Source organism: Thalassophryne amazonica, chromosome 20 (assembly GCF_902500255.1).
Source record: "Thalassophryne amazonica chromosome 20, fThaAma1.1, whole genome shotgun sequence".
Lineage (NCBI taxonomy): Eukaryota > Metazoa > Chordata > Actinopteri > Batrachoidiformes > Batrachoididae > Thalassophryne > Thalassophryne amazonica.
The window spans coordinates 37,698,810-37,711,356 of record NC_047122.1 but is presented as its reverse complement, the minus strand read 5'-3'; the positions used below and the strand labels follow the sequence as shown (position 1 = coordinate 37,711,356).

The 12,547-nt window shown below is 41.8% G+C and overlaps 1 protein-coding gene across 1 annotated transcript in view; it reads right to left on the bottom strand.

Annotated features, from left to right (window-relative positions):
* The window catches only part of cgnb (cingulin b), a 66,795-nt gene that overhangs the window by 8,947 nt on the left and 45,301 nt on the right, over positions 1-12,547 (bottom strand). Inside the window, 7 exon segments of the mRNA XM_034160389.1 lie at positions 843-938; positions 1,085-1,294; positions 1,461-1,559; positions 5,656-5,769; positions 8,912-9,124; positions 9,200-9,332; positions 9,465-9,562. Of these exon segments, the coding sequence (XP_034016280.1) occupies positions 843-938; positions 1,085-1,294; positions 1,461-1,559; positions 5,656-5,769; positions 8,912-9,124; positions 9,200-9,332; positions 9,465-9,562 (963 nt within the window).

The following is a 12,547-nucleotide window of genomic DNA, read 5'->3' as shown; positions in this document are numbered from 1 at the left end:
GCTGGTAATCAAATGTTCTGTCTCCACACTCCCAATAGGAAAATATTTACTATGTAAACAGCAAACTCATTTACATTTTAACAACATGATTTAATGATTTACTCTGCATTTTTAGACAGTATCTGTCATACTTATGGACTTTACATAATAAAGGACTACAAGGCCTTTATTTTAAAGCTACAGTGTGTAGGATGTAGTGCCATCTAATGGTGAGTTTGCAGATTGCATTATGCCATCACCAGTTTCCCTTTGTTCTGGCTTCTTTGGGTACTGGGATTCCTGGTCTGTTGCCTTCTATTGTGATAAACCGAATGTATGATCCTACATTTCACAAAAAATAAGGGTTATCAAGCTTGTTAGCCAACACTAGCAACCAGCAGACTGTATACATATATTTACACAAATATTTCTGCTGCTTTGAAGGTCCCAGTGAGCACAGTGGCCTCCATACTCTGTAGCTTTAAAGTAGACTTTGTTGTCTTGACTATTTCATGCAAAATCCATAACAAAAGGTTAGCCCTTAGCCTTGAGACTGGTTCATTGTCAGCTTTTATCTACAGTGATTTGGGTAAAGACTAATTTGCAAAGCAGTAAGCAGCCTGCAGCTGTGATACGCTGATCTTCCAGTGCACATGAAGCACACTCTACATCCTCTGCAAATTCAGACTGAATGTATCTAATCCTATACAGTTTTTCTCTAGGTGTAATTGACTTCATGGCTCACGGTTGAACTATAGCTTGTGCAGGCAGCTAAAAGACATTTTTATGCATTGTGTTTATCCCATGTGCGAATGTAATTTGCATTATGAGCCTAAAGCTCTGAGCAGCTTTTGGCGCCGTACCATGCGAGCCAACCTCTCTCTGAGGCGAGTGTTTGCTTCTTGAAGCTCCACTGTGCCATGATCCACCACGGTCCTTCCTGAGGACCCAGGTGATGACTGAAGAGGAGTGAAAATGACAGAGAGAGAGAGAGAGAGAGAGAGATTATACTGGAATCAAACACTTATGGAATTCTAATGAAGCATTATGTTTTTGTAGATGTGCTCATATCTTCTTTTTTCTTCCATTCCAGATGATGTGTCACCTCCTTTATCTTTTCTGATGACTTTTCCAGCTCTTCCTGATGTTTCTGCTCCTTCAACCTGCTGATCTCAGACAGAAGCTCTGCCTCCCGCTCGCCGCTTGCCTTCTTCAGGGCCACAAGTGCCTCACGCTTTTCGTCCAACTCGGCCTTCTGTTTGTCCAGGTCTGTGCGAGCCTGCTTCAGATCGTCATGGCAACGTTGAAGCTCCTTCTGAGAAGTCACCAAGAGAGGAATAACGTGCATGAGGAGGAGGAACATGCACAAAAATGTGTCAATGCAGAGTGTGAACACAATGAAAATGAATGAAGAAATTATTTCCATAATATGATGCAGAAGATGAGATTTGAGCTGGCCTCTTGATTGGCTCATCATTCACCTTCAGAGAAGAAAGATTAACATCAGAAGCAGGAATTGTTTTCTTGTGGCTGACTGAGAATCCTGAAGCTCCGTTCAGCGCCTCCTCAATTTTCTCCTTCTCCAGGACAAGCGTTCAGCAGCCTGCAGAAAAAATAGCCCAGTTAAAGAGTGCATAGTGACAATCTGCCACACACATGTGCTTACAGATGCACAGAGACACACACAGAAACGCAAACACATGCACATAAAGAAGATTTAAAAGCACACACACCCACGGATTTTTAAAGTGTTATTTTATTTAAAAACAACAACAAAAACCAAGCAGGCTTCTTTCTCTACAATTTTTTTTCAAAGTTCTGCTCTTTAATCTCAAAGTTTGGGGAAAAAAAATTACAAAAATATAAAACAAAACAGAGAATTGTAGACTGAACTGCTTGGTCTCCTGCCACCCAGACAAGCAGCAGAAAATGAATGAATAAACAAAATAATTGAATGTGATGATTTTGTTGTGTTATATTCAAGCTGTGTATTTATGCAATTCATCATTCAGTGTTGTATATTTTATGACATTTAAATCATGTTTTGAGAGAGTTGTTTTGCCTTTAAGATTCAAGGCAATAATTAATAAAAAAAATAAAGCCTGAATTAAAAAAAAAAAAATTCACCATCATATAATAAGACATTTAAAAGCATATGGGGTGTGTGTATTTTTTACTGGGACAAACAAAGCAGAAGCAGCTTAAAATACTGCATAAAAAGAACAATCACCACAACATCCAGATTTTTGATTTAAAAATTTCTATTGTCAGCATTAAAACATATATTATACACTTAGGCAAATTCATAATCTTATACAAAAGCAATTCATGCTTTTTTTTAATTAAAGGACATGCGCTCCAAAATCAGAACAATTTAGATTTAGGCTGCTAGTGATCATCCGTATGAACCACCGGGATTACTTTGTGCACTTCAGTGACCGGTTTCAAAGTATACAGCATTCACAGCAAACAGCTATGGAGACTTAGAAAACAAAGTACTCGTGAGTACTCGGGTGATTCAGACAGTTGACGTAGCTACTAGGAGCGTCCCAGATGTGCGCTTCAATGGAATGTAGCTGCTAACGTTAAGAATGGAGGGCACAGATTATTCCAAAGTTACACAAGTGTGATGTTGTGTTATAACGACTCGTTTTAAGTGAAAACTGTTCATTTTGATGCAGTGATGGTAAAAGCAGCAGCGAGAAGATTTGTGGACCTGTGGCCATGAGCCATAAATGCACCCTGTTAAAAACGCTAAGTGTTGTATATAACTGTGAAAATGTAATCTGTGTCATCCTGTTGCCTGTACAAATGTCATGGAGACATTCCACAATCCATTACGCGGCAATAAACAGCGACATGCGGGTTAAAACAGTGTAACAGCCCTTTTAACTCGCATGTAAGCTGGTTATTTTTTGGAAGGGATTATTCACTTAAATCTATTAAAAAGTTCCTTATAGAGATTGACAGTTTTATGACATCTGAGAGAGTCTACAAGCTAATAATGATTATTGTTAAATTCAGCCAGAACTCTGTTTAAATTGGAATGCCACCTGTTACCTCTCTTAGGGAGAGGAATAAAACATCAGAAACCACTAATTATGTGCACACATGCACAGAGAGAATTATAGTCATGAGTACTTTGATCTTGTGTTGCTAAATGGGACATTAAAAAACATTGCAACATGTCTTTTAAGGAAAGTACTGTAATTTTCATGTGAGCCACTCAGTTGATGATTTGAATGGTTTGACTTGACTGTGTTTGTGTACAGAGTAAATCAGATTACTGTTAGTAACAAGCCACTGCTGTAAGAATCACAGTACGTACATGCTATCAGGTGCAAAATCCACTCAGATACGAACGTTTCAAGTCAATTTAGAGAAACATATCTCAGCTTCAGATTTGTCGATTCAAAAGTAACCTAATCAAAGCAAATTGGAATGGTTTCCCCCGCTCACGTTTGCTTGCTTAAGTGCTTCCCATTCCTGCCAAATATAAAGTCAAGTGAAAGAGTGCAAGCATTAAGAAGAGACCAACCATATGGGCCTACATCCAAATTTGACTTAAGTGGTGCCACCAATGGGAGAAAAACTGCATCTACATTCCAAGCTTAGTGTATCTTGGCCTACACAAAAATATGCAACATCCTTCCAAGAGTGGCGTCTATACTTAAATAAGAGTCAATTACACATGCTTGGAATTATTATTTTTCAGGATGTAAACAAAGCTTCCTGTCTCGGCCACTCCTATACAAAAGTGCTTTACAATGATGCCTCACATTCACCCATTCACACAACGATGTCAGGGTGCCATACAAGGTGCTCATTATACACTGGGAGCCACTTGGGGATTAAGAACCTTACCCAAAGGCCCAGGGTGACTTTCCAGTCTGACGGTGATTTGAACACAGGATCTTCTAGTCAGAAGCCCACCAGTTTAACCACACCTCCCTTGACCCCATATTCCGGTGCAACTTTGGACTGTGCACTGATCTACTACTGGTGGATGTCCATCCATCCATCCATCCATCCATTTTCTTCCGCTTTATCTGGAGTCGGGTCGCGGGGGCAGCAGCTCAAGCAAAGCCGCCCAGACCTCCCGATCCACACACACCTCCCCCAGCTCCTCCGGGGGAACCCCAAGGCGTTCCCAAGCCAGCCGAGAGATATAGTCCCTCCAGCATGTCCTGGGTCTTCCCCGGGGCCTCCTCCCAATGGGATGTGCCCGGAACACCTCTCCAGCGAGGCGTCCAGGGGGCATCCGGAAAAGATGCCTGAGCCACTTCAACTGACTCCTTTCGACATGGAGGAGCAGCGGCTCGACTCCAAGCTCCTCCCGAGTGACCGAGCTCCTCACCCTATCTCTAAGGGAGCGCCCAGCCACCCTGCGGAGGAAACTCATCTCGGCCGCTTGTACTCGCGATCTCGTTCTTTCGGTCATGAGCCAAATCTCATGACCATAGGTAAGGATCGGAACGTAGATCAATCGGCTTTGCCCCCATACTACTCAGCTCTCTCTTCACCACGACGGCCCGATACAGCGACCGCCATCACTGCAGATGCCTGCACCGATCCGTCTATCGATCTCACGCTCCATCCGTCCCTCCACTCGTGAACAAGACCCCGAGATACTTAAACTCCTCCACGTTGAGGCAAGGAACACTCCACCCGACCCTGAAGAGGGCAAAGCACCTTTTTTCCCGGTCGAGAACCATGGCCTTGGATTTGGAGGTGCTGATTTTCATCCCGGACGCTTCACACTCGGCTGCAAACCGCCCCAGTGCACACTGAAGGTCCTGATTTGATGAAGCCAACAGAATCACATCGTCCGCAAACAGCAGAGACCAGATTCAGTGGTTCCCAAACCAGACCCCCGCTACAACATGGCTGCGCCTAGAAATTCTGTCCATAAAAATAATGAACAGAACCCGGTGACAAAGGGCCAGCCCTGGCGGAGGCCAATGTGCACTGGAAACAGGTTTGACTTACTACCGGCAATGCGAACCAAGCTCCTGCTGCGGTCGTACAGGGACCGGATAGCCCTTAGCGACAGGACCCTGGACCCCGTACTCCCGGAGCACTCCCCACAGGGTGCCCCGAGGGACACGATCGAATGCCTTCTCCAGATCCACAAAACACATGTGGACTGGTTGGGCAAACTCCCATGAACCCTCGAGCACCCGATGGAGCGTGTAGAGCTGGTCCAGTGTGCTGCGACCAGGACGAAAACCACACTGTCCTCCTGAATCCCGAGGTTCGACCGTCGGTCGAATTCTCCTCTCCAGTACTCTGGAATAGACCTTACCGGGGAGGCTGAGGAGTGTGATCCCCCTATAGTTGGAACACACCCTCCGGTCACCCTTCTTAAACAGAGGGACCACCACCCGGTCTGCCAATCCAGAGGCCACTGTCCCCCGATCGCCACGCCCGATGTTGCAGAGGCGTGTCACCAAGACAGTCCCACAACATCCAGAGACTTAAGGTACTCAGGACGGATTTCATGTGGATGTGTGAAACATAATTTAGTTTTTTATGTGAACATGGAAAATGACAATAATAATAAACTATCTACCTATATACTCCAGTACAATATGGGTAAGTGTTAACAGAATAAGCAGATGTCCTGCATAGTGAAAACTAACTCCTGTCTGGTGTCTTGGAGCTCCTGCGTGTCGCCTCCAGGTCCGTCTTCCACTCTACTCCCTGATTTCTGCAGGTCTGCAGCTCCTCCTCCAGGGACACCATGGAGACGTTCACCTTCTCCCTCTCCTCTTCTATCTGCTCTTGTGACTGGTAGACACACACACACGAAAAGAATTGTACATTAATGTAAATACAGCTGGAGGCCAAAGCTACCAAATTCATTTAATTTAAAAATATTTTTGTACATTTTAATGCTTTACTGCTGTGAAGCAAGTACCAAGTGAAGTACCATTCACTTTTCACAGTCCCCTGTAATGCCTGTATTTATGTTTTAATGTAAGTTGTATTGTATTTATTGTTTTATTTAAGATCCATCAAAGAAGAATTTCTATCACCTTTCTCAGCAAAGGTCATCAATTTCCTTCTTTGTCATCAAGTTCTATCATCACAGCAAAGCTTATTTATTCTTCAGTGCATCTGGAAAATATTCACAGTGCTTCACTTTTTCCACATTTTGCTATGTTACAGCCTTATTCTAAAATTCATTTTTCCCCTCAAAATTCTACTCACAACACCCCATAATGACAACATAAAAAAGTTTTGAAATTTTTGCAAATTTATTAAAAATAAAAAGCTAAGAATTCACATCATATAGCCATGTCACATGCCACACTTAAAAAGAGTGCAATATTTGATTATGTGCAATATCCACTGCCACTGAAATATCCACAGTTTTGGACATTTTTTTTTATATGTAATCTCTTTTTTGCTACTACGTACTTACTGATATTTTTTTCTTTTTTTTTATTTGCGCTCTGGGCATACCTTTTTCATTCAGTTAAATTTTATGTTTATTTTCTTTTCTTCCCCAGACCTTTCAATTCCGCACATGGTTTACTCAGGTTTATATTTGCACTGAAAGGCTTGCACCTTACCTTTTGTTGTACCCGTTACAATGACAATAAAGAATCTGTATCTGTACATGTATATAAGTATTCACACCCTTTGCTCAATACTTTGTTGATGCACCTTTAGTAGCTATTACAGCCTCAAATCTTCTTGAATATGATGCCACAAGCTTAGTACACCTATCTTTGGGCAGTTTTGCCCATTTCTTTTTGCAGCACCTCTCAAGCTCCATTAGGTTGGATGGGGAGTGTTGGTGCACAGCCATTTTCAGATCTCTCCAGAGATGTTCAATCGGATTCAGGTTTTGGCTCTGAATCACTTCCCCAATCTGAGGTCAAGAGCGCTCTGGGGCAGGTTTTCATCCAGGATGTCTCTGTACATTGCTGCATTCTTCTTTCTCTCAATCATGTCTAGTCTCCCAGTTTCTGCCACAGACAAACATTCTCACAGCATGATGCTGCCACCACCATGCTTCACCATGTAGGGATGGTGCCTGGTTTCCTCCAAACATGATGCTTGGCATTCACGCCAAAGAATTCAATCTTTGTTGCAGAGATGGTTGTCCTTTTGGAAGGTTCTCCTCTCTCCACAGAAGAATCCTGGAGCTCTGACAGAGTGACCATCAGGTTCTTGGCCACCTCCTTGACTAAGGCCCTTCTCACCCGATCGCTCAGTTTAGATCTGAAATTCTTCCATTTACGGATGATGGAGGCCACTGTGCTCATTTGGAACAAAGCAGCAGAATTGTTTCTGTACCCTTCCCCAGATTTATGCCTCGAGACAATGCCATCTCAGAGGTCTACAGACAATTCCTTTGACTTCATACTTGGTTTGTGCTCTGACATGCAGTCAGCTGTGGGATCTTCCAATCAACTGAATTTATCCCAGTTGGACTTCAATTAAGCTGTACAAGCATCTCAAGGATCATCAGTGGAAACAGGATGGTCCGAGCTCAATTTTGGGCTTCATGGCAAAGGCTGTGAATACTTGTACATGTGATTACTTGGTATTTTTATTTTCACTAAATTTGCAAAAATCTTAAAAAACAAAAAAACAAACACTTTTTTCACATAGTCATTATGGGGTATTGTGTGTAGAATTTTGAGGAACAAAAATGAATTTCATCCATTTTGGAATAAGACTGTAACATAACAAAATGTGGAAAAAGTGAATGTGTGTGAATACCTTCCAGATGCACTGTATTCTATTCTAATGATTACTCAGTTATCAGGATAACAGAATTAATACATCACTGCTATCTAATTAACCTTATTCTGACTTAATTTAAAGTTTTCAAACCCAATTTCAACATAATATTCTTTTAATCTAGTTTTTTTCCAAGCATGAGTTCATCATAAATTGAACAGAAAACCAGAGATGTTTCTCAGTTTATGCCTTTAAGGTTTTCAACCTCTACACAAGAACAATTAAAGTCAAAATTATCAAACAAGGTGGTGCCCCCCCCCCCCCAAAAAAAATCCTCCACCATCCAACTCTTTCAGTCCTTTCGTCTCACAAATCACCTCATCAAAAGCAGCAGTGAGTCTGATTATTTTCTCCTCTTAGGCAGCGTGATATTTTCAAGAGAGATGATTTAAAGCTTAGATTTATGATTGACTGGCGCACGTGGTGTCATGATGAAGTCATCAAAGTGATTTGCAATCATTTTCTTTGAGGTCATCACATTCCCTGCTTGTAAATGAGTCCAGTTTGGGAATGAGAGAATAATAAACACAGGATGCTGCATTACCTTTCAACAAAAGGTTGGAGGATTCTAAGAAACAAATGATCACCACAGGTGCTTGTAAAAAGAAGAAGAAGAAAAAAAAACAGCACAAACTCAAAAGCTTGCATGTATTATTAACATGTACTATCTGGATATATCTCAGTGTAACATAGTGCATTTTAATATACAATTTAACATAAAATAAAAAATAATAAAAAGCTGTTGATTGCCTTCCACATATACATGATCAAAATTCAAAGGTGGCAAAAACATCTGTGCATTACATTATTATTATTAAGACATGCACGTGACAGCAGCAGTTGATTCTGAAGACTGTACATGTATCTTGGGTGGCATTGAACTGGAGACTTTGTTTACTGGGATGCATGTGGATGACAACCACACTGCAGTCTACACTTGTTTCTTGATTTCTGTATTTTTATGTGTGTGTGTGTGTGGTGGTGGTGGTGGGGGGGGATTCATTTTAAAATGTGTAATTATGAGGTTTGCTCTTTGGCTATGTCACCCTGAGACAGGCTGAAAAACGTGAGGAGCCGTAGCTCAAACCCCGCCCACTCATTCATGCATATCTTCTATTTCATGTTTAACTCCACTTTTGTTTTTTCTTTTACTGCGGGGTGAGGTGTAACCAACCTGTGTGACCTGCTCCATGGTCTTCCTCAGGTTCTCCATGTCATGGCTGTACTGCTCCCTCAGCGCCTCCATCTCCTTGTCGTGACACTCCACCTCCTCCTTCAGCGCCCCCTTCAAGGCCGTCAGCTCACGCTCACGCTGCCGCAGCGTCTCCTCCTGGCGCTGACGTAGCAGCACAGCCTCAGCCAACTCTGCCTGCAGAGTCATCACATCCTGTGGTAGAGAAAAGTTCAGTCAGCCAGACGGACACAAACGTGCTTTGTGTGCGGCCACTGTGAGCGTCATTACCGTCTGCAGTGAATCTGTGTGTGGTGAGATTCCCGAAACTCTCCTTAGTTGGTCTTGCAGCTCAGCCAGCTGGTCTTCCTGGTGGTGCAAACGAGACTCTGAGCTCACTCTGGCCATTCGCTCCTCGCTGAGCCTGCACACATAATCACCACCACAAACCCCGAACTCATCAACTTGACAAGCAATCAGACAAATGCCAGGAGAAATAACTGGAAAATGCACCACGAGAGCATTAATGGGAAACTGTGATCACACATGTCCTTACTCATCGTGTGCCAGCTGCAGCTCGATCTTCAGGTGACTGAGATGTTTCTGGAGATCCTGGAGCTTCTCGTCATTCAGGGTCCTGTCAGATCCTCCTTTCTGTGCACGTGCACATGCACACAGACACAAAGTGTAAGCTTGTGGAGGGTGAAGGAGTGAATCCTGGAATCAGTGGCGCACATTATTCAGCCTCGTGAAACCTTAAAGGAAATTGCGCCCCAGTTTCTGACAGAAGATCTTTGGGAGATCAGGCCCTGCCAAGATGCTGAGACAGACATAAAAAAAAGACCATCTCTCTGCACATAAACAACTTTTTTTTTTAAGGCTGGAGGGGAGTGGAGTGCTTCGCCCACATCACTGTGCTCCCTGAAAAAGAAAAAAAAAAAAAAAAAAAAAAGCGGTTTAAGTGCAGTTTGCCGCTGCCTTCTTTCTGATCCTCCTACGCCCTCATTACAGACAGAAGCAGAACAAAGCTACAATCATATTTCTATTAGGAGTCGTATCAGTGATGGACTCTTATTTTGCACAGAATTGTTTCATTTTCTTCCCGTGCCCTGCAGAACTATTTGGAGATAGCTCCCCTTTTTTAGACATTTCAGATTCACTTCACTTTAACAAAGTGATTATTAACAGAAGCCAACATAAACCTTATTTTAATCTGTGCGCTCCTTCCCTCCCTGACTACATTAATGGATTTAACTAACACACCAGGGTGATGTAACAGAGGGGCGGAGCCAGGAATGGGGAGGGATCCTTTTTGACCACTAGATAACAATCATGTCCTACATCTGAATACACATACCGGTGTACTATATAGTAGGAAAGAAGCCTGAGAAGTACATCATAACCCCCAGGGTATCCGAATACTCAGTAGGCGAGTTGTGCCTGGATGATCCACTACATTACAATATCCCATGATGCAACTGGAGCCTTTTGATTGTTAACAGTAGAAGAAAAACTTTAATGTGATAAAGACAGCGGTCCAACATGAAAACGACTGTGGTGTTTGTAGCATTGTACAAATATACATCAGGAACCTTTTTTAAAGTACATGTTACAGTAATGATTGGGTCATATGCACGAAATCAATGTCAAGTGCATACAGCTGGCAAATATTTCTACACTAGGATTGCACTTCCTGTCTTTTCAAACAGTGCATCTTTTTCTGAAGCAATTTGCTCAGTGTTTAATAAAAATGAATCACATTCTGAATGGGGAAAGAAAAAATAAATTCCTGAAGCAAAAGTTTAATTTGTTTTTTACTGTGTTTTTGAAGTGTTTGCATTTCCAAACAGTGAACTATTTCCTCAACTAATAAATCCTCACTGTCCAACAGAGATCACCAATATCGTGTTTTGAGCATTTTCTAATTGAGTCATGTTTTTAAAAAAAAAAAAAAAAAAAAAAAAGTCATTTATTTATCTCTGAGCAGATGAAAATAATGGGTTATTTCATAACAAATTCTTACTGACCACTAGATGTCAAATTACAGTGTTTCAAGTATTCTGAAATAATTGTTTTCTGAAGTAATTGGTTCATTTGGTTTTTCTAAACCTTTTGAAAGAGCAAATTATTCTGTGATTCAATTGTTTCATTTCTTGTTTTGAATGTGTCAAAAGGCAAAGTCAGTTTTTAAAGCAACTGTTACATTTACTATTTAAATATATTTTAATATTCTTAAGCAACTGTTTTCTTTTGTGTTTCAACTGTGTTAAACAGAACAACTTTCCTCAAGCATTCAATTCATTTTTGATTTTTTTTTTTTTTTTTTTTTTTAAGTGTTTGGGAACAGTTAATTTTCCTGAAGAAACAATTCCCAGAATCCAGTAGATGTCACCAACGTAATGCTTCAAGCAATCTGAAAGTGGATCTTTATCTGAAGCAACTGTCTCTGTTGGTCGTTCAAGCATATAAAACAATCATTTTGTGATGCAACTGTCTGAGTTTGTGAACAGACATTTTCTAAACCAAAGAATTCCCAGAGTCCAATAAATATCACCACAGCAGTGTTTCCAAGCATTGTTAAATTGTGAATCAATTCTCAACCAACCGTTTCATTTACTCTTCTGAGGGTTTCCAAACAGTGAGTCATTTCTGAACCACTCTGTAGCTATTTCTACAGTGGCTACAAACATTCTGCACTGAATGAAGTTTGTAGGGTGACACAGTAGCTGAGTGGTTAGCACTGTTGCCTCACACCAAGAAGGTTGTGGGATCACTTCCCAACTCCTTTCTGTGTGGAGTTTTGCATGTTCTCCCCGTGATTGCATGGGTTCTCTCTGAGTGCTCCGACTTCCTCCCAAATCCAAAGACAAGCAGGTTAGGTGGACTGGAAACGTTAAATTGACCGTAGGTGTGCGGTTGAAGGTGTCTATGTGTAGCTGCCCTGCAATAGATGCTGTCCAGGATGTACCCTCCCTTTCACCCCATGACTGCTGGGATAGACTCCAGCCCCCCTGTGACCCTTGACCTGAGTAAGCAGGTAGAGAACATGAATCAAGTTCAGAAAACACAATCAAACTATCATAAATGTGTGTCTGACAGCCCTTATGTTCATTTGTTAGTTTCAACAAAGCCTTTGATGCTTTGACAAGCATCGTTTCCTCACAATTAAACAAAACAACGTGTCAGCAGTCTTTCAAACCACAAGCTCCCACAGAAACAAATTAGCAGGGTGCAATGTGAACCTTAACATTATAGTTATGAGCCAATTTGGTTTAAAATCCAACTAAACCTCTGAAATAAAAGTGCATCACTTTATTGATCTGGAAACTGCAAGCATCACAAACAGCCCTCAAGCCAGCCAAAGGCCTGGCATTTACACAGCACATCCATCTGATCTCATGTTGGGGGTTTATACAGACGAGAGCAATGATTTGCTTTAGAGGCAGAGTTGGATAAAAAAATATCCTCAGCACAAGAAAACTGAGCAGATTGACTGATGCTGCAGTTTGATGCCGTTATAAGTTACGTTGAGTAACCATCACTTCTGACAAGCTGGAGACGACGGCTCTGTGACTTAATTGCCCTTCAAGAACAGATGCCTCTCAATGGCCGAGGCATGAGCAGCTTTCCTCTGTGAGT